This window comes from Pituophis catenifer, unplaced genomic scaffold, assembly GCF_029215685.1.
Source record: "Pituophis catenifer annectens isolate HBS135680 unplaced genomic scaffold, rPitCat1.0.hap2 SCAF_7, whole genome shotgun sequence".
Classification (NCBI taxonomy): domain Eukaryota; kingdom Metazoa; phylum Chordata; class Lepidosauria; order Squamata; family Colubridae; genus Pituophis; species Pituophis catenifer.
This window is the reverse complement of record NW_027256887.1, coordinates 72241039-72266479: the sequence shown is the minus strand read 5'-3', so window position 1 is coordinate 72266479 and position 25441 is coordinate 72241039. Positions and strand designations below refer to the sequence as shown.

At 39.0% G+C, this 25441-nt stretch overlaps 1 protein-coding gene across 1 annotated transcript in view; it reads right to left on the bottom strand.

Moving 5' to 3' along the window:
- Nucleotides 1–722: 722 nt before the first annotated feature.
- PTN (pleiotrophin) overlaps nucleotides 723–25441 on the bottom strand; it is a 114522-nt gene continuing 89803 nt past the window's right edge. Inside the window, exons 4-5 of the mRNA XM_070947182.1 lie at nucleotides 24566–24727; nucleotides 723–1432 (exon numbers count right to left, since the gene is read on the bottom strand). Of these exons, the coding sequence (XP_070803283.1) occupies nucleotides 1380–1432; nucleotides 24566–24727 (215 nt within the window). The 3' untranslated portion in view covers nucleotides 723–1379. The remainder of the gene's footprint in view (nucleotides 1433–24565; nucleotides 24728–25441) is intronic.

Sequence of the window (25441 nt, the reverse complement as noted above, 5' to 3'; positions counted from 1 at the left end):
CTTGTCAGAAGGTTGCAAAAGGTCATCGATCACATGACTCCAGGACACTGCAACCATCATAAATATGAACCAGGTGCCAAGCAAAAAGAAGTTTGATCATGTGACCATAGGGATGTTGCAATAGTCATGTGAAAAACTATCATAAGTCACTGTTTTCAGTGCTGTGGTAACTTTGAACAGTCACTAAAAGAACTGTTATATGTTGAGGACTACCTCCCTCTATTGAATAATATCATGCATGGTAGCGCAGTGGTTAGAGTGCAGTACTGCAGGCTACTTCTGCTCATCACCGCCTGCCAGCAGTTTGGCAATTCGAATTTCACCAAGCTCAAGGTTGACTCAACCTTCAATCCTTCCAAAATTAGGACGCAGATTGTTGGGGGCAATAGGCTGACTCTATAAACCACCTAGAGAGGGCTGTAAAAGCACTATGAAGCGGTATGTAAGTCTAAGTGCTATTGCTATTGCTATCATGGAGTTACACCATTGAGTCACAAATGCTTCCATCCATCTTAGTGGGATGAAAAAACATATTTTGGATCTGCAGCCTTTGCTTCAATGTTTGATAGCAGAAGAGTTACCAGAAGTAGTGGAAATGAATTTTCATGCTTACCATGAATTAATTCTGTCCTGTGATGGGAAATGTATTCAGGAAGGATATATATAAAAAAAAAAATCATGATGGACTATAGTTTTAAAATGTTTTATTAAAAGCTGTAAGTTACAACCAAGTTAGCTATTTCAGTGCTGGTACACTCTGCATATAGAAATCTACTCTTGCTATTACGAAACATAAAAACTTGGTGGAGGAAGTTCTGTCTATTTTATACATAAAAAGGCCTGTCTGCCCAGACCGTTATGACATCATAAAACCCTTACAGGCTACACCTTGAGAGTCCCATGTAAGTCACAAACATGCAGAACCAAAGAGGAATTGGCAGAATAAAAGAGGAATTTAAAAGGAATCTATACTTTCGCATATATAATGGCACTCATGTACTAAATGATATTGCTGCCTTTATTGAGGTTTTCTACACATGCCACTAAGATTATACATTTAAAATACTAGAATATCAACTTTCCCCAACTTGGATCATTCCAGGTGTGTTGCATTACAACTCCCATCATGCCCAGCCAGAAAGACAATGGGTGACAGCTGTAGTCTGACTTATTGGAAGATCAACAAGTTGGAGAACTTGTAACAGTGGAGTAAAAAAGAGAGAGAGAGAGAGAGAAAAGGGGGTGCATTTGTATGCTTATTTTTCCCTATTGTACAATTAAGCTATAAATAACTTCTTGATAAAAGGACTAGGTGTCAATGAAACTTGTTAACCAATTACATTCAAGGAAGTCCCATTCTCATGGCCAGCATAGCTTCCCTATTCCAGTGGCTTCTCTTGTTTCTTGCCTTCTTTTTTCTTTTTCTTGGGTTCTGTTGACACAAGAAGAATAAGAACAGGATCAAAACATCGTCAAAAAGAAAGATGATGGCAAGGAAAGAATGAGCATTTATTAGATCCCAGGAACAAGAGATATGCCCACCATCCTCACAATACTATTTTGTACAATGTACTCAAGACTATCACATGTAGATAGCATATAGATTGTATGCCTGAATTATTTTTGTTAGGCATAATACCAGAAAAATATGATAAAGGGAATGTATATTTGATATTGCATGTTTTAACAGCAGCAAGAATTGTATTTGCACAACATTGGAAAAGCGAGGGAACACTTATGGAAGAAGCTATAACTAAAAAAATATTTTTTTTAACAATTTTATTGATTTTTTTTATATGCAAATAAAATATAATAACAATTCTGTTTAACATCGGATTCGCAGTGTTTATACATATAAACATGAATAAGTGTCTGGTGTCATTTATACTATACATTTCTAATTAATTTCTGCACCTTTTGTTTCTTCCTTAATTCTATCATTTATCCATTCGTACCATCTTCCCCACACAGTATCATAATCAGAATTTTCATCGTCATTTATCTCGTGAGTTAATTTACTTATCTCTGCACACTCTAACATTTTATTAATTATAAGGTCATCTGGTGGTAGGTCTTTCTTTTTCCAGTATTGAGCGTATGCTAGTCTGGCAGCTGTAGTTATGTGTATTAGGAGGTGGACCTTTTCCTTTACGCATCCTTTCTTTACCATTCCCAGGAGAAATATTTCTGGGTTCAGATCAATGTCTTCTTTAAGTATGTCTTTCAACCATCTCCAAATTTTGCTCCAGAACCTTTTTGCTTCGGGGCATGTCCACCACGTATGAAAGAAGGTGCCCTGACCATGGCCACATTTCCAACAATTTGGCTGCGCATTGGGGAACATCTTTGCTAGTCTTGCAGGTGCCAAATGCCTAAACTAATAACTAAAAAAATATTGAACTGTGCAGAAATGGACTGATTAACACTGAAGATAAAAGAAAAAGAAGACACAAAATACTTTCAAACTTGGGACTTGTTTTATCAATGTCTGGATAAAAGAGGTAGAAATTAGGAACTTAATAAGTATTACTATGTAAACAAATTGGTCCAGACAGTACGCTGTTCTTTAAGCACATATTGTATGTAAAGCAAAAACATTATATATATATATATGCATATTCTTTCTAGCCAGGTTTTACCTACGTAAACTAGGTTGTTCTGCAGCCCTGGTTCTGTGAAATCTCATTCACAAGAAACTTGTGAATGAGATTTCACAGAACCAGGGCTGCAGAACAACCTAGTTTACGTAGGTAAAACCTGGCTAGAAAGAATATGCACATAAAAGCCTACGAAAAAGAAAAAAAAAAGACATATATATATATATATATATATATATATATATATATATATATATATATATATATATATATCTGTGTGTGTGTGTAAAGATTATCATATGCAGTCCACGAAAAATTTCTGTTTGTATATTCCATCTCTTCCAATTTAGCCTCAAGATCCTGCAAATGTAACCCAGAGAAAAAGCACCTTGATTTTTTTCAAATGTCTGATTACTGAAACATAAATATTTATCTATATTAAAAGTGAGTGCATACTTCATATTGATACTCTACATGTATTTAAATTCTTACTGCTTTTTTTTAAAAAAAAAAAACCTGGGAGACCTGAATTTGTTATTTGGCAAATAAGAGAACAAAGTCTAGCTAGCATATTAGCTAGCAATTCCATAGGAAAGGGATGACATAGGAAGAGGTGACCACAAAACTTTACTGGCTGGTGGCAACCATTTTAGATTTCCTAGAATGCCCAGTTCCAAAAACATTTGGAGAGAAAATGGACCCATATTTCCAGGGCTTTTTTTTTTTAATATTAGCAGCTAGCTAAATGAGGTAGCACTGGAATTCATACCATCTGCCTTCAGTTACTGAAATAGCAGTTTTGCCCAGAACAACAATTGATGACTTTCAATTTGTTTAAATAGTGCTTCTTCCAGATATATGCCTCCATTGGAAAAAGATCAGTCAACATCTCACACAGATACATTCTATTAGAAGATTTCTTCTGCAATGAGTATTCTTCAACTTATACCTTCCTGAGTTGTATATCAAGCAGGTGACTACATAAATCAAAAAGTCAACAAAGCAACAAGCAAAAAACAAATAAATTCATGACTTGAGCGAAGAGATGAAAGGAATGTTTGTTTGTAAAGAGCATAACAATCGGTGGGATAACTAATAATCTTAGAGGATGAAAACAAATTTTAAATTGATCTTGACATGTTAAAGAAGGGGTCTGAAAATTACAAAATGAAATGTAACAGTGATAAATATAGCTTCCTTCTTATGGGAAAAATATACAATTCTGAAGCAGGAGGCACCTTTGTTATAGTATGTGTGGAAAAGATCTTGGAATCATAGTTGATCAGATATGATTCAGCTATGTGACACAGCTGCCAAGGAAGCAATGGCAATTTTATGAATGTCCAAATAACTGAAAATAATAATTCTGCTATGTTCTGCCAGGATCTACCTTGCTTACCACACCCAGCTCCAGCTATCTTTCAGAAGGAATCAGAAAAACTGAAAAAGGTGTAAAGAAAGTCAACAAGGTTGATAAAAGGGGCTGGAAACTAAGTCCTATGAGAAGAGATTAAAGGAATTGCATATCCAACAGACAAGAATATCTGTAGCTCAGGGCTGGTGCTCTCTGAGCATGGTTGTTTGCTTACGGACAGGGGTGAAATCCAGCAGGTTCTGACAGGTTCTGGAGAACCAGTAGCGGAAATTTTGAGTAGTTCGGAGAATCGGCAAATACCACCTCTGGCTGGCCCCAGAATGGGATGGGAATGGAGATTTTGCAATATCCTTCCCCCAGGAGTGGGGAGGGAATGGGGATTTTGCAGTATCCTTCCCCTGGAGTGGGGTGGGAATGGAGATTTTGCAGTATCCTTCCCCTGCCATGCCCACCAAGCCACGTCCACAGAACTGGTAGTAAAAAAAATTAGATTTCACCACTGTTTACAGATATTTAATTATTAACAGATTAACAGAGTTGGAAAGAACCTTGTAGGTCATCTAGTCCAACCCCTCACCCAAGCAGGAGACCTAAACCATTTCTGACAAATGGCAGTCCTTGAAAGCCTCCAGAGATGAAGCTCCCACAAAGTGAAGGAAAACTGTTCCATTGGTTGATTGATTGATTGATTGATTGGTTGGTTGGTTGGTTGGTTGATTTAATTATCCAACTAGGTAATATCATCAGTGTTAGTGATCAGGTTACCTACTTAAGTAATGGAGCATTTGCAAGCAAGCAACCAGACTTAGAGAGCACCAAGAACATAACAGAACAATATATATTCTGTTATGGTTTGAGAAAACTCATTGAAAAAAGAGGTAAGAGTCTTGGAAGGCGAAAGTATTTCTAGAGTGCAGGGGGTAGAATAATAGATTTCAATTACAGGGAGACACATCCTAGCCATTGAGGGTTAGGAGCTGTGGTGGGATTCAGCCAGTTCGCACCACTTCGGGAGAACCGGCTGTTAACTTTCTGAGCAGTTTGGTGAACTGGTTGTTGGAAGAAATCATTAGGGCAGAGAACCGGTTGTTAAATTATTTGTATCCCACCACTCGTTAGGAGTGTTGCAGTAGTTAGAACAATTCAACAATAACAATTGTTTAAAGTGGCGGTGATCTCCCATTCACTGGCTCTGTTCAAGAATGGCTGAAGAACGTTCTCTCAAGCATACTTTAATATGGTTCCTGCACTTTTTACAGGCTAGGACCTGATGAAATAAATAGTCCTTTTCAACTCTGACATTCTCTGCTGAGGTCTTTTGTAGGAAATGATGGATGGATTCTTTCAGCACTCCTGAACCATGAATCTAAAGTGGGCAACAAGAATTGTGTGTCACAGAGACATTAAGTGAGTAGCTTCTTCCAGGGATTCAGATTTAGGTTCTTAACCTAAAGTCTGGAAGAGCCTCTGATACTTTTCTAAACTTTGAGAAGAGCCTCTTATTGGAGCATTTGTTCCCCCAAGATTACAGTAGAAGTATTGCCAAGGTAAAAGAACTAGGTATTCAGTCAGGAGAAGAATAGCCACCTGCCTTCTAAAGCCCATAAGCTTTATGAGATTTGCTATTGACCTTCAGAAAATCCCTGACCTTGCTGTCACTTCTGGTTTGTTCCCTTGTCTACTCAAAACTGATGAATTGGTTGGGAACAAGAAGGAGCAGCCAAAACCACCATTCATCTTGCAGCCATAGGAAAAGAGCAAGTTAGCGGGTGTTGCTTTCTGCAGGAAGGGGGCTTTTTCCACACCTGCCTTCTCCCTCTGCCAAAAGAAATGTTAAAAATAAATGTGTGATTTAAAAATGGGCAATGTATGTCCTTCATCACCTACGCAGATATTTAATATTATTTTCCAGATATACTTTTCTCCCCTCTCCTTTTTTTTAAAAAAAGGATATTAATAGTGTGGGAAGAAATGGAGGAGGGAAGAGACAGAACTCAACTATGATCCAGACCCAGCTTTTCTTATCTCAACAGCCGGTTATACTTGGCATGCAAGTGTTTGTCTCAAGGATTAGCTGGTGGAGGACCCAAAAAATACCAGTTAGCTCTTGGAGAAAAATGGCCATAGTCCAACAGCGGAAGGCAAATGAGAAGATGCTGCATGGCTCTGAAACACACACCTGCATCCACAAATGCTTTGAGTTACCTGGCCACTGTTTCTTTCTTTTTTACTGGGGAATCTTTGGAATATGCTCACTATGCAGGTGAGCAGCCCATTCTGCACCTTTTCCACACATTCTCTATTTCTAATATAAAGAAAAGAAGAATTAGAGGTGATATGATAGCAGTATTCCAGTATTTGAGGGGCTGCCACTTGCCCTCTGGTGCCCCAAAACACCAGAGGGCAGGAAAAGAAACAATGGTTGGAAACTAACCAAAGAGAGAAGCAATCTGGAATTAAGGAAAAACTTCCTAACAGTGAGGACAAGTAACCAGTGGACTAGCACTTCAGGACCAGATGTGATCTGTCCCTGTACCCACACACACACAAACACAGCCAGTCGAGGGTTAAGGAAACACTTTGGAACGCACCCAGGTCTTATCTCCCACTTGGCAGCGATAGACACACCGTCTGCCAAGTGACTTTATTTTCAAAGTAAAACAGAAAGATAAATACTCAAGAGTCCAAATGTCCGACACTTTAAATCTTTCTCTCAGCAGCTCCGGACGAGGCTTTAGTGACTATCCAAGGTTTGCTTTGTTCGTCACAAAGATCCTTGACCACCACCCTCTATTATATAGTCTCTGGGGTGTGGTCCAGTGACTCAGTTCTAATCCCTAGCATGCCTCCTAAACTGCTGCAAACGTTTATCACGCCTTCGGAGGCGTGCGTCCAGGAATGATATTTCCTCATCACTCTGATCCAAATCAGCTGTCTCCTCTCCCTCGGCCGGCACTTGAGACAATGCCAGAGGGGAGGGGCCTGGAGAGGGAGGCCTGGCTGACTCCTCTTCCTCATGCTCGGAGCTTTCTTCCTCCGATGGGACAGGCTCAGAGGGCGGGGCCACAACAAGATGCAACCTTTAGCCACATATCAACTCTCGTGGATGCCAGTGCCATCCTCAGCAATGCAAAGAACGAACCACAAAACTCATACCTGGAATTAAATTTGACAAATGAAACAAGCTACTTTGTTCTTTCCAGCATCCTGCCTAATCTAAAACAATGGTGTGGGAAATGTGCAAGAATAGCAAGGATATGCTATCCTTGCTAATGCTAATAGCATTAGCATAATGCTAATGCTAATAGCACCACCTTTCCGCCAGATAATATTGGAAAGGGGGAACAATCTCTTTGCTTTACTACTTCCAAACTTTAACTATTCCTCCCAAATTACCACACAAGGAACAATTGCTTTGACATTTTGCAGATGTTATCCAAATCAAATGCCCAAATATATCAATAGATGCCAGTTAATTTGGTCAAAAATAAAGAACTGACATATTTTCTTTCCTTTTCTTTTTTTTTTAAATAGGCAGCGAAATTTTATGGAGCCTAACATCAATTTCTACCCTTACCTCTAATGCTGTCTCAGCAAGGTAGACTGTATTTGTAAATTATATTTGATAATGTTAAAATATACAACAACTACTGTGTTTCCCCGAAAATAAGGCCCTGTCTTATATTTTTTTGAACCCTGAAATAAGCGCTTGGCCTTATTGCCATGCGCTCAAAAGTGCGATTGGGCTTATTATCAGGGGATGTCTTATTTTGGGGGAAACAGGGTACATATATGGAATTCTGAGAACCCCAAAATTTAAATTGCTGAAACTCATATTGGATTAAAAATGAAGTCAAAACAGGAAAACTCAGAACTATGGATTTTGACCAAAGACTAATGAATGATATTCTTAACATCAGTTCTTGTACTCTGCTGTCAAAGTCTTCACCTTAAAAGTTCCTATTTTTGTTTAGGTATTATGTTCACTTCATTGTTCTCTTCCATGAAGTTAACACAATGGGTCAAGAAGAGATTCAAACAAAATTGAGCTATCATTTGCCATGTTAAGGCATACCAAGTCTGTCAGGAAAAATTAAACTTTTACTATTTGATGGAACCGAAGCAGAGGTGGTATTCAGCCGGTTCCCATCGGTTCACACGAACCGTTGGCAGAAATTTGGCCAAGGTCGCTGAACTGGTAGTGATGGCCAGCTGGCCACACCCCCAAACCAGTTCCCCACCATGTTCGTCGCCACCATGTTCTTCGCATACGCACATCCCATTGCCTTGCAAGTCCAATGGGATGTGCATGCATGAAGAAAATAGCAGCGACGGCAGCAGCTTTTTCTGCGACCTCCGATACTTTTCGGTGGCCTGCTGCCACAGCCACAAAGCACCTCTCAAAGAGCTGGGAGGCTTCTTTGCCAGCTGCTTTCCAGCAGTGGCAGCTGTCTGAAGGCTGCCGAAAACTCCGGTCAGCTTGCCTTCCGGACTCTGGACCAGCTGCTGTGGAAGGTAAGCAGCCCGAAAAAAGAGGTGGTGGGGAGGGGAGGAAGCAGGGCTAGAGCCAGGGCTGCTAAAGGAGGGAAAATGGGGGTGACTGGCGAAGGGAGGGCGGGGGTAGATAGGTGGAAAGTCCAAAAATTTTCCTACTTTTTCCTGTGGGTATGGCTAGGTGTGTGTGTGGGGGGGTGGTCATGTGACTAAATGGGCATGAGTGACATCAAGTTGGCCACACCCATTCAGTCACATGCCCTCAACCTTGCCACATCCACCAAACTGGTAGCAAAAAATTTTGAAACGCACCACTGAACCAAAGAGCTTCTTTATCTACCAAATTAACAATGCAACTTATTCTGTATTTTTTTTTCATACTCAGCCTAATTTGCTTTTGCTTTTTTCCAAAACGAGAAATTCATTGAAGTACTTATGAGTAGAATGCATTTTTTTTTTTTTTGCATTTTGTTTTAAGTAATGAAATGGTCAGAATATGTGAATGTCCCTTCTTTGGGACCGGTGGTATGCTTGGCTGCAAAAAAGGAATCTTAAGAATATAAAATAATAATCTTAGTGTGACTGTGGGTAAATATTTATAGGAATATTGTATGGCAGTTGAGAATCCTTTCTTCTGGATAATTTTTCCTTTTTTTGATGATTTGGTTTAATGGAGGTTTGTACTATTATTAGGCGAAAATTGATGCTTTAAAACTCTATATGTATTATATTACTCTCTGCAATTCTATCCATACTGCTATATTTTTTGTTTGTACTTTTTTAATAATTTTCAATAAAAAATTTTTTTAAAAAAGAATATGTGAATGTCCCTTCTTTCATTGTGAAATTCATTGAGTTCTTCAGTCTCCTGATTTCTCCTAGTCTCCTTAAATCCATGAAACTCATCCCATGTCTCTGTTGAGGAAATTGGGAAATATGGACATCAGACAGACTTCAGGGTAAGTGAAAGCTATGTAACTAAAGAGAATGTCAGCAGTAGCAACCCTTAGTAACACTTTTTTAAAAGCACCAAATGAGATTAAAAGGAATATGTCAAGCATCCTGAGAATAAAGCAGAAGCTTCTTTTGAACGGGAAGAAATCTTTTGAAAAACTACAGAAATTACAGCATATGGGGCATTTCTAATGAAGCAAAAACTAGTTTAGAAGGTATTTTTTTTCTTTTTTAAAAAACTAACCACAGATGCCTTGGAGAATTTCTTTACCTATTTGCAGTACCGGAGCACTCAGAAACAACCCACTTGTGTGGGTAAGTATTGAAAAGTGCAAAATGATGATAAATTTGTGCCATTGTTAAATCAGAGGACTTTTTTTCAGCTAACCAAAGTCAGTGCAGTTGGGTACCACATCTGAATATTCAGCATTTTTTCTTAATAGTGTGGTCCCAATATTAGATAGTTCTGAATTGATACAGGTAGACTTTTTTAATGTCACAGCCTTTATATGATATATGAAAATTTAGGAAGCCAGTTGAAAACTTGTCCCCCAGGATGTATAGCCACACAGAGTTTAAAGGTAAAAAAGAGAAGCATAATAACTAACATTTTGTGGAAATCAAATTAAAAATATGTTATCATTTATTCCTTTTTTTTTTTTTTAAATTTGATTTATATGCCGCCCTTCTCCGAAGACTCAGGGCGCTTACAATGTGTAGGTTTTCAGTAGGCAAAGGGACTGGGGTTGGCTTAAACACAAACAATTGTGAATTGTATTAGATTCTATAAAAGCACCTCACATTTCTTGTAAAATATGTCAGTTTTTGGATCCAACCTGCTGATGCAACAAGACCATTGTAGTATTGTATGTCCTGGCAAAAGGAATGGAGAATTCCCAACAATGTGCTACACAACTTGATTCATTGGATTAATCAGATTTTGTTATTTTCCATTAGGAGCAATAAATGGCTCAGCATTCAGAATGATGCTGACACAGACAATATGTAAGAATGCTGATTCTTACTGGAACTGCAAAGCTTGAACAATATATTTAAGGCTGTGCAGGTAGCAGCCACGTTGGTCTATAGCATGTAAAGATCCAAACAATCACTAAATGGCACAGAAGAGTTAAATTGTTAATATCTCTTTGCTGTTGTTGGAAGAAATGTCCAGTTCCAAGTGGGGAGAAAGACACTGGAAACATGAAGGCTGCTTGGAAAGCTGGTTTAATGGAGCAGAACCATTAAGCACATGGTCCTGGTGCAGTTGAACACATGGAGTGAAGAGTGAGTGTTATTTAAACCCTCTCTTGGGCTTTGAACTTGAGCTTCCTGTTCCTGTGGCAAGGGCAGGTATTCTATTGGTTGCTGTATGGGTCATGTGCAAATCCTAGGAGTTTGTCTGAGATAAGTCTGGTTGAACTGTGATGTAATATCCCCAGGTGCCATGTTGTGAGCTCTGCTGCTAGATGGATAGAAGGTTTGTCCTATTATGTCCTGAGGGTGAAGGTCTTTTGTCTTGTAGATAAGCTGGCACCAAAATATCTGCTGGGGGCAGGGAGCTGGGGCTGAGTTTCTGTTTCCTTTAAGATTTTTATTTCTCTTTTAGGGGAAATATTCTGCCTTTTAAATATTTCCTAGAATATTTCATTCTTTTAAGAGAGGTGGGTGCTAATTTTCTTTGCTGCCAAATACAGTCGTCTTCTGTATCTTTGCAGCCCAGATATGGAAGCCCTACTAGACTGATGAAGAAGCAGGCACTGGAAGAACTGGAAGTTGTTTTGGCTTATTAGTTGCATATCTTTTCCCCCTTTCTTGGAGGTCTGGCCAACTTTTTTTTTTTTTTTTTACTTTTAAAAGCATTTTTTTCTACGACCTTAAGAGGTTGCAGAAAAAAATACTTTTAGAAGCCTCTGATGATCAGGCAAGTCAGCTGGGATCGCCAGAGGCTTTTAAAGGATTTTTTTTTCTACAACCTCTTCGGCTGAAGAGGTTGCAGGAAAAAAATGCTTTTAGAAGCCTCTGAGATCCCAGCTGAGCCACGCGATCATCAGAAGCTTTTTTTTAAACTTTTAAAAGCACTTTTTCAGAAGAAGAGGTTGTAGGAAAAAAATGCTTTTAAAAGTAAAAAAAAGCCTCTGGGCGGGGTAAGCAAGCGGTGACAGGGCCGAGGACCGATTCGGGGGTGTGGCCAGCCAATGTTATTACCGGTTCTCCGAACTACTAAACATTTTTACTACCAGTTCTTGCGAACTGCTGCGAACCGGAGCAACCCACCACTGGCTGGTGGAAAGGAAGCACTACAATGATAGCTTTAGAAGTTGAAGAAATAAAGGATTTAAACTACTGTGGGAAATTTTAAAGAGTATTTGTTTAAACAGCTGGAGCACGACTTTGAAAAGAAGTGGAAAAAATAAAGCCTCAAACTGGAATAGTCTAAATAAATATTTGAATTGGATACTATTTGGAAAGAAAAAAGAAAAGAGAGACACTACATGGACTTGAATATAAACTAAAATTAAAAAAAAATTCTTCTTTGAACTGAGAATATGGAAAATTGGGAGTATGAGTATGAGGAATTAACGGAGATGTTTAAGAAGATGCATGAAGCATTTAAGGGAAATAAAGTAGCAGAGAACTGGTTAGAATACAAAAAAGAATAAAAATGAGAAGCAAGAACATAATGTTGAAGGGAAAATAATTGAAGATAAAAAAATAGACAATTACACTGAGATTGACAGTGACAAAATAAAAATGGATAGGGGGGAATATTCCTCAAAAAAAGAAGGGAAGAGAAGGAAATGGGAAAAGATTGAGGAGGAGAATTAAGAGGGTAACAATCTTAAAAACTAGAGAAAGGATTCAGGAGGAAAGATACAATAAATATAAAAAGAAAAAGAAGGAAATAAGAGAATGGGAGAAAGGGAGAAAAATATTAAGAAATGGAATTCTTGAGAGAGCAAAAGAAAATGGTTAAAAGGGGAAGAATAATGGATAGCAGAAAGGGAATTAAAGCATTTATTTGTTGATTTAAGGGAATGGTATTAGTAGTAGAAATTGTATGTAAGAAGTAAATTAAAAGAAGTATAGAGATTACTATAAAATGGAATAATTAACTGAAATTAAGATAACAAAATTGAAATGTTAGTCAATGATGTATGTAAGAAACAAAAAAGAAGAAATATGTTGTTTATTGTAAAATGGATCAGCAGATGCAATGTGAAAGATAGATTGGTTTAAATGTGAAAATAACTGAAATTGTGATATAAAATTGAAATGCTAGTAAACGAGGGAAATAATTAATTGATGTGGAAATAAGAAATTAGGAATTAAAGAAAATAAGAGGTGGAAGGTTAATTTAGTTAAAAGGTTTTATGATAAAAATGGAATAAGTTGAAATACATTGTTAATAATTAAAAAATGGGATGGGGATTTTGAGAAATGTATTCAATAAATTGAAAAAAATAGGGGTTGCCTGGACACCAAAGAGGAAAATACTGAATTGAAAATGAATATAGCAATGGAAAGAGAATGGTAAGAAGGAGTAGAGGGATGGAAGGAGGAAGGAGAGAGAGAAATAGAAGAAAAAGAAAAGGAGAGGAAGAAAGGGAGGGGAAATAAGAGTATGAGAGAGGGTTAGAAAGGGAGGAAGAAAGGAGGAGGGGAGAAAGGAAGGGGAAGTAGAGAAGGAGTAGGAGAGGAGGAAAAAAGAAAGTAGGAAAGGATAAAAGAAGAGAGGGAAGGGAAAGAGAAGAAGAAGAAGGATTGTTGTAAAATAAAAAAGATGAAATGGTAAAAAGGCTACCCCAAACATGTTTAAATTTATTAGGACGAAGAATGAATCAATATGAAAGTTAAAAAAGAATATATATGATTAATAATGGAGAAATAAGAATTTAAGGGTGGAAGAAGATGTGGTTTATACAATAAGCACATAAAAAAGTATGGAAAAAATATTTTGTCAGAAATTGTAACTATGTAAAATGTATTTGGATATGACAAGTTGTATAAGATATGATATGGTCAATACACTGTTCATAAAATATGTCGGTGTGTGAAAGAAAAAAAATCAATAAAACTTGATTCAAAAAAAAAAAAGCTATTAGTGGATTGAAATCCATTTGCATATTCATGTAACCTATCCAAACATACAAACTAGACCCGCACATCCACATTCTCTTTTCTCTAGTAAAATATCATTATATTATGGTGTCACTACATCTGCAAGTTATATGACTGTTTTCCTGTTGCACAAATAGAAAAGTTCTCAATATAATGACCTGACATCAGAGAAAGGGGGAAAAAAAGACTGTGACATGTTTGTCATTTTCAACAACAGTTGGTATTTCTTGAAAGATGTGCCTCCCTTTTAGAGTTCACGTTTCTTCCAGTTTCCCAAAGTAGAAAGTTTAGATAGTTTGGCAGCACCGTATATATTTTCACCAAAAGATGCAAACAGCCACCCAATGAAAATCTTCATAAATTTTGCACTTTGTTCAATTTTATCACAATTTGTGACATGCTGATGTAATGCATACTACTTTTTTGAGATCCAAGGGCTATAAAAGTTGGGTAAGTTTTCTGCAGTACACATACCATGGATTGCCTATCCGTATCATGTAGGAGAAGAGCAGGTAGAAGGCTGGAAGGCAGAGTTAAGCATGTCATCAGCTTAGAGTTGTTATATTCCCACAAATGATCCAAGTCCAACCCCCTCTTGAATTCTGTTGACCGTTGTCTGGTGACAATTTAATATTGAACTTTAGTTGACTAGATGTTTATGTACAGCCTTGAGCAATAGATTCTTTGAACTGCAACTTAATGTATGGTCCTGATCCTTTGCACCTGATATATCCTGCACGATGCCTTGGACATCCATGTCTCACCAAGCCAAGCAAAAGAGGGGAGTTCACTCAAAGTTTGTAGGAACTTGGAAAAATGCCTGCCAAGGTTCTGAATAATGAGCCCAACCAATTCAGCACTACAGACTTTCAGCTTTCTCAAAGAACTGTTTCATTGAGTACATCATTTGGGCATGAATGAAAAAAAAAACCAGCTCTAATTTTTTCCCGCGGTTTCAGTATAATTAAAGAATAGATAATTCCCTCCCTCATGGTCACAGGTCACATTGTCCAATTAGGTGTTCGGTCATCTTCTTGGTAACTCCCCTCAGTCTCTGGCCAACACCTATTGAGATGACCTTGGTTCCCACAGAATGATCTGTTATTGTTGTGTGGTCTGACATTCCAGACTTTCCCCCCTCTCACACTATGTGGCAATCAGAGAAACGGAACGATGGCGGCGGCAGGCTTGATCCATTTCAAAGTTGACAGTGCCTTTTAATGGATCCCCTTTTTACTATATATCATGGTGGAGGACATTGTTCTTTTCTGGAACCCACATCTTCCACTTAAAAAAAAAATCAATGTAACTTCTGAGTCATTGCTGAAAAATCAATATATATCTGCTATTGAGAATTGAGAATTTTGCCTATTGTTTAAATAATTCTTTAGGCAATAAGCTTAAACCAATTTTTTAAATAATTCTTCAAACACAAATATCTTGAAGGAAGCAAGCAAGTATAATTTCTTATTCTTTTTCTTGCCTTCGTCATTCTTTATAATAATAGAGAAATGTGAATCCTTCGCTAGTTGTTTCTGAGAAATTTGTTTTTATATTGCTGTATTTTCTTTTCTATGTTCCTTTATTTGATAACTGGCCTTGCATCTGATGACTAATATCTGTGATGGGGCTTCTATCATGGTTATGCTCAGATATGATTCATAGTGGAACCAATTCAAAAATAAGATTTTTTTTTGTCTCTAAAATACCTGAAAGGATTCAAAACATCATTACTGGTGATCAAACTGCAGGTCACTCATACCGCAATTCTTTTTCTTGCTTCCTTTATTCTTTACAAATAACAATAGCTTATAAACCTTCCGATGGTTGATTCTGAGAAACATTTGTTTTTATATTGTTATATTTCCTTTTCTTTATTCCTTTATTTGATAACCATCCTAGCATCTTCACAATACTTTGAAAAAAAAAACAAACCCTACCAGTTTCAAGGAGCAAAAGAATCCTTGTTTAAATTGCACAACAGATTAGATAGAAACATTTCATTTGGGAAAGTTAAAAGGGAAGACTTATTTGAAGTCAAAAGCAGGGGTGAAATGCTCCGGGTTCGGACCGGATTGCCTGATCCGGTAGCGATGGTGGCGGGTGGTTTGGAGAACCGGTAGCAAAAATCCCTGCCCCCCCCCCCCCGCCCAGCTGAGCCGCGCGATCATCAGAGGTGCTTTTTTTTTTATTTTTAAAAGCATTTTTTCTACAACCTCTTCAGCCGAAAAAATGCTTTTAAAAGTAAAAAAGAGAGAAATATCTGCCTCTACCTAGGATTGAACTCACAGCCTCCTGATTGTGAAGCAAGAGCTCCACCTCCAGGCCACCACACCACTCTTTGGAAAGTATAAATATAATGATAACTAATTCCTGATAGATGTATTTTACAGATCAGGTCAGCTCAGATAAGAATTGGCAAAGTAACCCATTCCTTTAGCTCCCATTTCCTACCCTTAGGAAAGGAGCCATTGTTAAGCATTAACTGTAAGTATGTATGAAAACACCTGTCTTCAAACTAGGATTTTCCAGCTGTGTTGAACTACAACTCCTATCACATTTGTTTAGAAAACCAAATTCCTATCATACCCAGGCAAAAATCATTGGCCCTATATAGGGAGAGGGAGAAAAGTACATTCTAGGATATCTGGAAGGATGGAGTAAGGTAGAAAAAGGGGAGTGAAGGAAGCATTTCCCATACAGTAGAGTGAGTATGTTCATATAACTCAGGGGTGTCAAACACAAGGCCTACAGGCCGGATCCAGCTTGCAGGGTGCTTAAATCTGGCCCATAGGGCCAACCTGGAAACAGTGAAGGATCAGGCCGCAGTGCCTCTGCCAGCGAAAACGGAGCTCTTGAGGGCTGCGCGCGGCCCTCCCGGGCTCCATTTTTGGCGTGTGGCTCTCCCTCGCTCTGTTTTGGCTGGCAGAGGGCTGCAGGACATTGAGCTGGCCATGCCCACCGTGGCCACACCCACTCCAGCCACACCCACTCTTCCCTCTGAGGTAAAACACAACCCTGATGCGGCCTTCAATGATATCAAGTTTAACAGCCCTGATATAACACATGAAACTCTAAACCTAGGTTAACAAAAGACAACAGTTCAGATCATGTTACCCTGTTTTCCCCAAAATAAGACATCCCCTGATAATAAGCCCAATCAGGTTTTTAAGCGCATGGCAATAAGGCCAAGCCCTTATTTCAGGGTTCAAAAAAATGTAAGCCGGGCTCTTATTTTCAGAGAAACACGGTACTATTGCAGATAAACAATAACTATGAGCCATAATATAAACATATGGCTCATCAACAATGACTTAGGTCATTGGTTGGTTTGGAATGCAGAAATCCCATTTTAGTTAAGTCTGATTTGTTTGCAACCCTTGCCAGTATCAGAAAAATCCTTCATTTCCCTACCAAATTATTTGAAGCAGCAGCTTATTTCTTTGCCTCTAGTAATGCTAAAGATTAACCTTTTCATGCATCCATCTAATGAACCACATTATAGATTAAGCAGTACAATAATCACAGAAGCAGCTGAAACCGAGAGCACAAAATCAAAGGGAAGAAAATCCAGCATTTTATGATAGAATTCATATGAAAGAGCTTTAAACAAGCATAGGTTTTAAGCATTTCAGCATTTTAGTTCAATCATTTTACATTGTTTAAACTCAATTTATATTGCAGGACTTTTAAAAGAATACTGAAAAGACTATCTATCTTTCTATCTATCTATCTATCTATCTATCTATTTATCTATCTATCTAGCTATCTATCTTAAACATGTTTATGCAGATTTTTAAAAAGAAAAGCTACTTCCATTTACTTAGTGTCAGTATGATATGTCATCATAGTTTGGTCAATTTAAATGGCTGAAATACTGATGTTTGAGCTGTTTACATGAATAAAATTCAATTTCTGTAGCCAAGGCTCAGAAAACAGATTTATAAGGATTGGTCAAGGCTTCCATGCTCATTTAGAACTGGAATTCAAACTAAATTCTGATAGCTATTTAATCTTCACTTAAACACATGCAATGAATGGGTGTCCACCATGTTTCCTGCCCGTATTCTCTGCTGTGTCCTATAACCTCTGAAAGACTTTGCTGCACATTAAGGGATTCCAGGGAAAATCTGAGCTACTACTATAGATGCAACAAGAGACAAATACTGTAAGATGGAAAGGCTTTCTTCCTTTCAAAAACCACTTTGCTTCTTGAGCTAAAGCCATCTTTGGAGTCAATATCATGGAAAGCCGTGATACTGGCTCATGGAAAGTCATGATATTGGCTATTCAACATGGAAAGAGAAGAAGGATGGAACAAGAAAGCCTTGTCATGCCACTTTGCAATTTTTCACATGGTGGGGAGGCAACCTTTGGCTGGGTTCTCTTTTTGTGTAGTGAATTGGGTAACCCCAAATTGTCCTGACACAATTCTCCTTCTTCCCAAAATAACAAAGATAATGACTATGATGGAATAGATAGCATCAACAAGACCATATACCAGTGATGGCTAACCTTTTCTGGACTGAGTGCCCAAAGCGCATGCACCCCCAAAATGCAATGTGCGCACAGCCCCCCATGCATGCATGCATGGCCCCCCATCATGCACCCCCATGCACATACATGTGCAGCCCCCCGCATTTGTGGCAGAGATCCAAAGACCAGCTGGCTGGCGGGAGGCATGCGCACATGTGCGCCAGAGCTAAGTTGTGGCGACGGCTCATGTGCCCACAGAGAGGGCTCTGCATGCCACCTCTGGCACACATGCCAAAGGTTCGCCACCACTGCCATCTACATTTCAACTGTTTCCTTTAATGAAATTGGAAAGGGGGGAGAGATAGAGACAGAATGCTTATTGATTCATATATGGAACAGGGAGTTACTGCATTTACATTCTTTTCATAGATTTTCTATTGGTATCTGGTTGTAAACAAAATCCTGGACTATTTGAGCCTTTAGCCTGATCCAGCAAGAGCTTATATTTCAGAAGAACTAGTTGTATTAATGATCTGTGGTGGTGCAGTGGTTAGAATACAGTCCTGCAGGCTATTCCTGCTGACTGCTGGCTGCAGTTCGGCAGTTCAATTCTCACTGGCTCCAGGTTGACTCAGCCTTCCATCCTTCCGAGATGAGTAAAATGAGGACCCAGATTGTTGGGGACAATATGCTGGCTTTTGCAAACTGCTCAGAGAAGGCTGTAAAGCAGTGTGAAGCACTATATAAGTCTAAGTACTATTGCTATTGCACCCCTGTTGAACTACTCCAGAAAAATTTTATCTCTCCTTTCCCAGACTCACTTTCCCAGACATCTACACAAACACACCCATCTACATAAACCTTCCCCCCTTTAAGGACATTAAATAAGCTGAGGCTTACAAAAGGAACAGAAACCTTCTTCATTTTAGAATGTGGCCACTGTTGTCATGGATGAAAGTGAATGCCTATTAGCTGACTCGGCATACGATCGATACATTGCACTGTGACGGTTTACATGTCAAATTTTGGAGCAAATGTCTGCAAGAGAAATGCTTGAAGTACGTCCCTGTGTAAATGTGGACTGTTTTACATTTGGAGTTTTGCTGTTAGACTTATAGAAAGACTTGATAGCAAACAGCAACCCCTGGTGACAGACCTCAATAATACATTGACATCCTTAATACCCAAGGGTATGGGGGAAAGTAATTGTCAAGAGGGACACCTAGTGGTCGAATTTGATCCAGGAAGTTAGCAGAGATGCCTGCCTTATACAATTGTCTAATAATATTCTACAGGAAAAACAGAAAAGCAAGCAAATTAATTTTTAAGACCAGAAAATCAGGTGGAACGTATCACTTGTCACTTTTATGAAACTGCAGAGAAGGAAAGAAACTGGGAGCATCAATCACAAAAGATGCACTATCAGAACTTCATCTAGAGGTACATGACACAACAATTATGTCAAAACTAACCAAGAGAAAGCCTTCTCACTGCCTGGTTGGAAAATCACCTGAGAAATTCAATCTTGTCTTGACATCCATAAAATGTACAAAGTCTCTTAACTATTCTTTATTTTCATTCACGTTAACAGAATTTCAATGTAAAATTTAAAGTACACCATAGGTATTAAAGTATCTATTGAGTTCCTGGGGGGGGGGAGCTATATGTAATATTAAATGTGACTTATATTCACTCTCGTTTTCTTGGTCAGAGGAAGTGATATAAAAGTGAAACAAAGAAGAACAAATAAATTAGGATGCATATCTTATGAGAGATTCTATACCAACTCAAATATTCTCCCCATGAATGAATTAAAGATATACAGTTCATGGGAAGGAACCGGTAGGTTTCACCTTTCTCCACTCTGCTCCAGAAAGGAAGAATTGAATAAGTACCTGAAAATTCAAATGGTTGTCCTTAGAAGAGATCACCTGTTAGTGATCATTATCCATTCTCAGGGACACATTCCTTAACAATATATAAAGGTGTGAGCACCTTCCCCGAGTGTCAAGAATCACAAAAAAGGAAACAGGAATAGGACTTGATGTCCTTCTCCTCCAAACATGCATTACCCCAACCAAGTGCAAGGGTGGAATTCTATTGGTTCAGACCAGTTCGGGAGAACCAGTAGCTCCAACGATCATCTGGGAGCGAACCGGTTCGCTTCAACGATCAGGTTGGCCTGCCCACCTGCCCCTGCACTTTACTTACCTTTATCTTCTCAGCTGATTGGTGCGGTAGAGTGGATTGCCACGCCTCAGCTGTTACTCCCAAGTGGTAACACAGAAGGTTAGTATTTGTAAAACTGTACATGCGTGCGCAGCGCGCGTTAGGCACGCGCACGCGATCACCGAACCAGTTGTTAAACCGGCAGCATCCCTCCACCGACCAAGTGGAATATTTGAAATGTCTTAATAGAAATACACTTTGGAGACTTTAAAACCAGGCAACCTGTCCTGCAAAGTGCTCTAAATCCAAAGGATCTTTCTAGACTTATGTTCTAGAGGGTGTTTGCTAACTAAGGTATATCTTGATAGGATCCAAGACACAGGCCAATAGTTTGGAATTGTGGGAAACGTAAGGAGTGTGGGAGCACTATTAAGAAGCAATTATAGTCAAACAACAACAACAAAAAATCTAGAAAAAACTTTAGGCCCATACATGGCTGAATGGAGTACGAGGCCTCTCTTTTCTCCTTCCCACCCAGACACGAGCAGTTTGCTCCCCTTCCAAAACATTAAAAAAAAAAAAAGTTTGTCTAGAACTTTTCAGAGGCAAGCTGATATTTGCAGCTGGAGGGCTGAACATGTACTTTATTCTCAGTTTAGATGGGACAATGGCAATTTCTTCCTTCTAGAGACATTTGCAACTTAAGGGAATCTTAGCAGGAGAAAAAAAATCTTATGGACCATGGCCACGAGGGGAGTTCTGCAGAGCGAGATCTCAGGCTTTCTTTAACAGAATGAAAAGAATAAGGGAGAATGCAGCAGGACCAGCTCACCAATTTTGGGGAAAAAAATGTAAAACACAAGACATTTGGCATCTAAAGAGGAATGAGATGTAGCAACATTAAATCTAAAGTTCAAATTATTACTTATCTGCATCATTGGGTATAGAATGTCTTCCCTGAAGGTTGAAAAATTGAGCAGATACCAAGGAGGAAAGCTCTTGCCGTCTCCAGTTTCCATCTAATCTTCATCTCAGTAACCAGCTGAGTAAACCAAATGAAGCCTCTGGTATTTGACTAAGCTCTGTATAGCACGTTAGGTAACAGCAGCAATAGTGAGCCAGCAAATAAGCAACCAAGCCGTGCACCTTTGTGAAGGACGCACAATACCTTGTCTTAGACACAGTAGCACATCTCTCCACCTCCACTCCCACTATTCACACTGTACACACCACCTGCTGTTGCAGCAGCAGAGCTCATTACACTTCTCAATTAATTAAGGGAGAAAGGCCTGTTTTTCTTCTGTTGGCAGAGGTACACCTATGTTAAAGCACAAAACTCTCTCGGTACTAAGAATTAAAAGACAGCTTATTCCTTCAAACGGAAATTGGTACTCTTGATGGACCATCATTTTCATCTGCCTGTAATTTGGCAGTTCAAATCTCACCAGGCTGAAGGTTGACTTAGCCTTCCATCCTTCTGAGGTGGGTAAAATGAGGACCCAGATTGCTGGGGGCAAGAGGCTGACTCTGTAAACCTCTTAGAGAGGGCTGTAAAAGCACCGTGAGGCGGTATATAAGTCTAAGTGCTATTGCTACTGCTATTTTTCCTCTTATTGCCAAACACAAAGTGTATGGGGATAGGGAACCTGAAGTTCTCTACCTGTTGCTGTATTACAACTCCCAGTCACACTAGCCACAGGGGTGGGCTGCTGGGGGTTTGCAGGGGTTCGGGAGAACCTCTCGCTAAGATTCTGTGTAGTTTGGAGAACCCCCAAATCCCACTCCTGGCTGGCCCCACCCACCCCGTCCCACCCCTGCCCCGTTTTGGATGCAGGTAAGTGCAGGGCGCATGCAGAGGCTCAGGGAGGGCAAAAAACAGACCTACTGGAAGTTCAGGAAGGCCGGCCTCCAGAGGGCTTCCGGAGCCTGGGGAGGGCAAAAACACCGAAATGCCGTGGTGCAGGAGGCCAACTAGGGCACATCCACCATGGCCATGCTCACCCAGCAACCGGGCAGAGAACCCCTTGCTAAAATTTTTGAAGCCCACCCCTGACTAGCCATCATGGTTTGTGCTGAGGGATGCCAAAAGCTATGGTTTAGTGACACCAATAAAGTCATGGTTTCCCCATCCATGATCTATAGAACCCTGTGGAAAATGATCTGATGAGCTTTAGAGCTGTGCACTTTCGCAAAGGAATACTTCCCAGACATTTTAGGAAAGTGCTTCTTTGAAAGAAAACAGTTTCAAAATTTTGATAACGCCCGTGCCTGCACATGCATAGTGCATATATAGAAGCCAATACTGGTAAGATGGTTTAATTGATCAAGATAGATCAATGTTTTCTCAAGGCGAAATGCCACAGCTACAGGTGCTTGCAGTTGATGCATCCTTGATCAGCTATTTTTTTTCCTTTTATTTTGAACACATTATTCTCCCCAAGATTATGATAAAGTACTTTTTTTTAAAAAAAAAATGTTCTATTTTGCTATTTAACCTGCCCCAACTTAGTGTCCTTCAGATGCGTTCATATTCTGTTGGGTTTTCCAACAGATTATAATGGCAATACTTTTTCTGTCTAAGACTACTGTTTTCAAAATTTCTTTCACTAAGAATTGAGAATACACACTTACAGTAAAACTGAGGGTAATGTTGCACCAAATATTTTTTTCTTTTTTAAAAATATTCATTAGATGAACTTATAAATAACTATATCTTGTGATTGTAACAATCTAACTCTCAAATGGATCAGGTCAGTGGTGAAATCCAAAGTTTTTTACTAGAAAACAAAGTTTTCTGTGGGCGTGGCTTGGTGGGCATGGCAGGGGAAGGATACTGCAAAATCTCCATTCCCACCCCACTCTGCGGCCAGCCAGAGGTGGTATTTGCCAGTTCTCTGAACTACTCAAAATGTCCGCTGCTGGTTCTCCAGAACCTGTCAGAACCTGCTGGATTTCACCCCTGGATCAGGTTGATTATTCATTCTTCTACTTCAGCCCATCATATGGAAAATACCCTCACTCCTGTAATCCTTCTTCTTCTTTTTTTTTTTTTTTTGAAAAAAATGTTTTATTTTAGATTAATCCTTCTTATATTCCTTCTACATAAGCACATGAAGACAGTCAACTTGACTAAATAATAACAAAATAACAGAGTTGGAAGGGACCTTGGAGGTATTCTAGTCCAACCCACTAAAACAACTATGAGGAATCTCCAGCCTATGAGCAACATGTGCCCCCTAACTTTCCTCAGTTGACCTGGTTTAGAATATCATTTTCAGATCCTTTTCTCTTCCACAAGGCCAAATCATTCCATATTTATCATTGTTATTTCTCCCGTATAGGGAGCATCTTATTAAAAATCCAACTCGATTCCAATAGGTATATTACCAAGGTGCCAAAGAAACTGGGTATAGCACAGCGATCTAAATAAATTTCTTCCTTGTAAAACAGATCTGGATTCAAATGTTAACCAAGAGGAATGGATAGGTTAATAAATGAAGTGTTTTGGTAGGGAATTATTGTGGGGCATTGTTAAATCAGCAAGGACAGTTGAATAAAAAGTATTTTTGATTAATGTTTAGGGCTTTGTTATTGTTGAACGTTATAAGCCTTATAAGGCAGAAATAGCTATCTGATTCTTCCAGAGAGCAACACAGAGTTGCAGTTTGTCAACGGAAAAAAAGCCCTGAAGCTTGTGAATGAGATTTCACACAACCAGAGCTGCAAAAACAAGCTAACTGATGATCAGTCCGAAATAATCTATATTAGTCTCCCAATAGGCAGCAAAATGCTTGCTTGCTGTCTGAAGAAGCCTAGAATAGTGGATGTGATTTCACTGAGCTATGGCTTCAAACTTGGTTTAGGTAGGAAAATACCCGGTTGAAGAAAATTCCATACACACACACACACACACACACACACACACACACACACACATATCTGTGTGTGTGTGTGTGAGAGAGAGAGAGAGAGAGAGATAGATAGATAGATAGATAGATAGATAGATAGATAGATAGATAGGTAGGGAGAGAGAGAGAGAGAGAGAGAGAGAGAGAGAGAGAGAGAGATCTCACTCTCTCTCTCTCACACACACACAGATTGACACACTCTAAATTCCTTTATTCATTGGACCATCCAAATACTTCTCCATGAAAGCATGATACCCTGGATGAAACCACGGATCCATTTAGACCAGAACTGTCTGCTTTGTCAACAGTTTCTGTGAGGGTTTTCCTCCATAGTTTTATCCTTTGAACAGAAATCTTGGATACCGGAACTCTATTTCCTTGGCAAACACAAATTTTAAAGGATTATATTTAGGAGCATTGATGGGAAAGCCCTTAATCCAATTGTTTCTTTTTTTAAAAAAAGATATTACCTTGAGGTTTGGGTTTGATAAGCTTCCCACAAGGTTTTGAAATGGTGACCGTCTTCTGGCATTCTGCATTGTGCAAAGCTCGTTTTAGATTTCCAGTTCGAGTCTTCAGAGCGGTGTTTAGATCACACTCTCCCCATGCCTGGAACTGATATTTACATTCCGCTGTGAAAAATAAATGGCCGTGTTACTTTTTTTTATTATCAGCAGCTGATAAAAGCAAGGCTCGGTATAATAACAAAGATATTTCATCCAGCTTTTATTCAGAATAATGCAGGCAATAAGGCAGATTTTCATGGCGGAGACCATAAAACCACTTCCACTGTCACTGCATCATGGGCTCAAAAATTGAATTTGTACAAATGAATTAAGCAGGATTTCAAACACACTCCCGAAAGGTATTGGCTCCAGCTCATTAGAAACAGAGGTATAAACAAGATGGAAATGGAGTGCTCACAATCCCAGGATGCGAATTGCATACTGATGTCACAATCACAGCTCTCTGAATGCCTGGTAACAGAATCCAAGAAAAATTTACTATAGAGCAAATGCCTTTTGAAAGGAGGGGAGGAGAAAATAATGTGAGAATGATGTACAAATACCTTTGCCGTGAAGTTCTGTTAATCTTATTTTATTCCGCTAATCATCCTAGAATTACCTCAAAATTCTCCTATCTAACTTTATTACAAAATGGTAGTACCACTTTATACTGCACTGATACTTTGAAGTGGACTACCAGATTCTGTAACAGCTTTGTTCCCTATGCCATCCTTCTGTTAAACTCGCAAGATTCATTTTTCTTGCCATGTACATGTTTACATCCGAACTAGGCTGTGTTGTTTCACTGTGTCATATAATATATGTGGGTATGTGGGTATA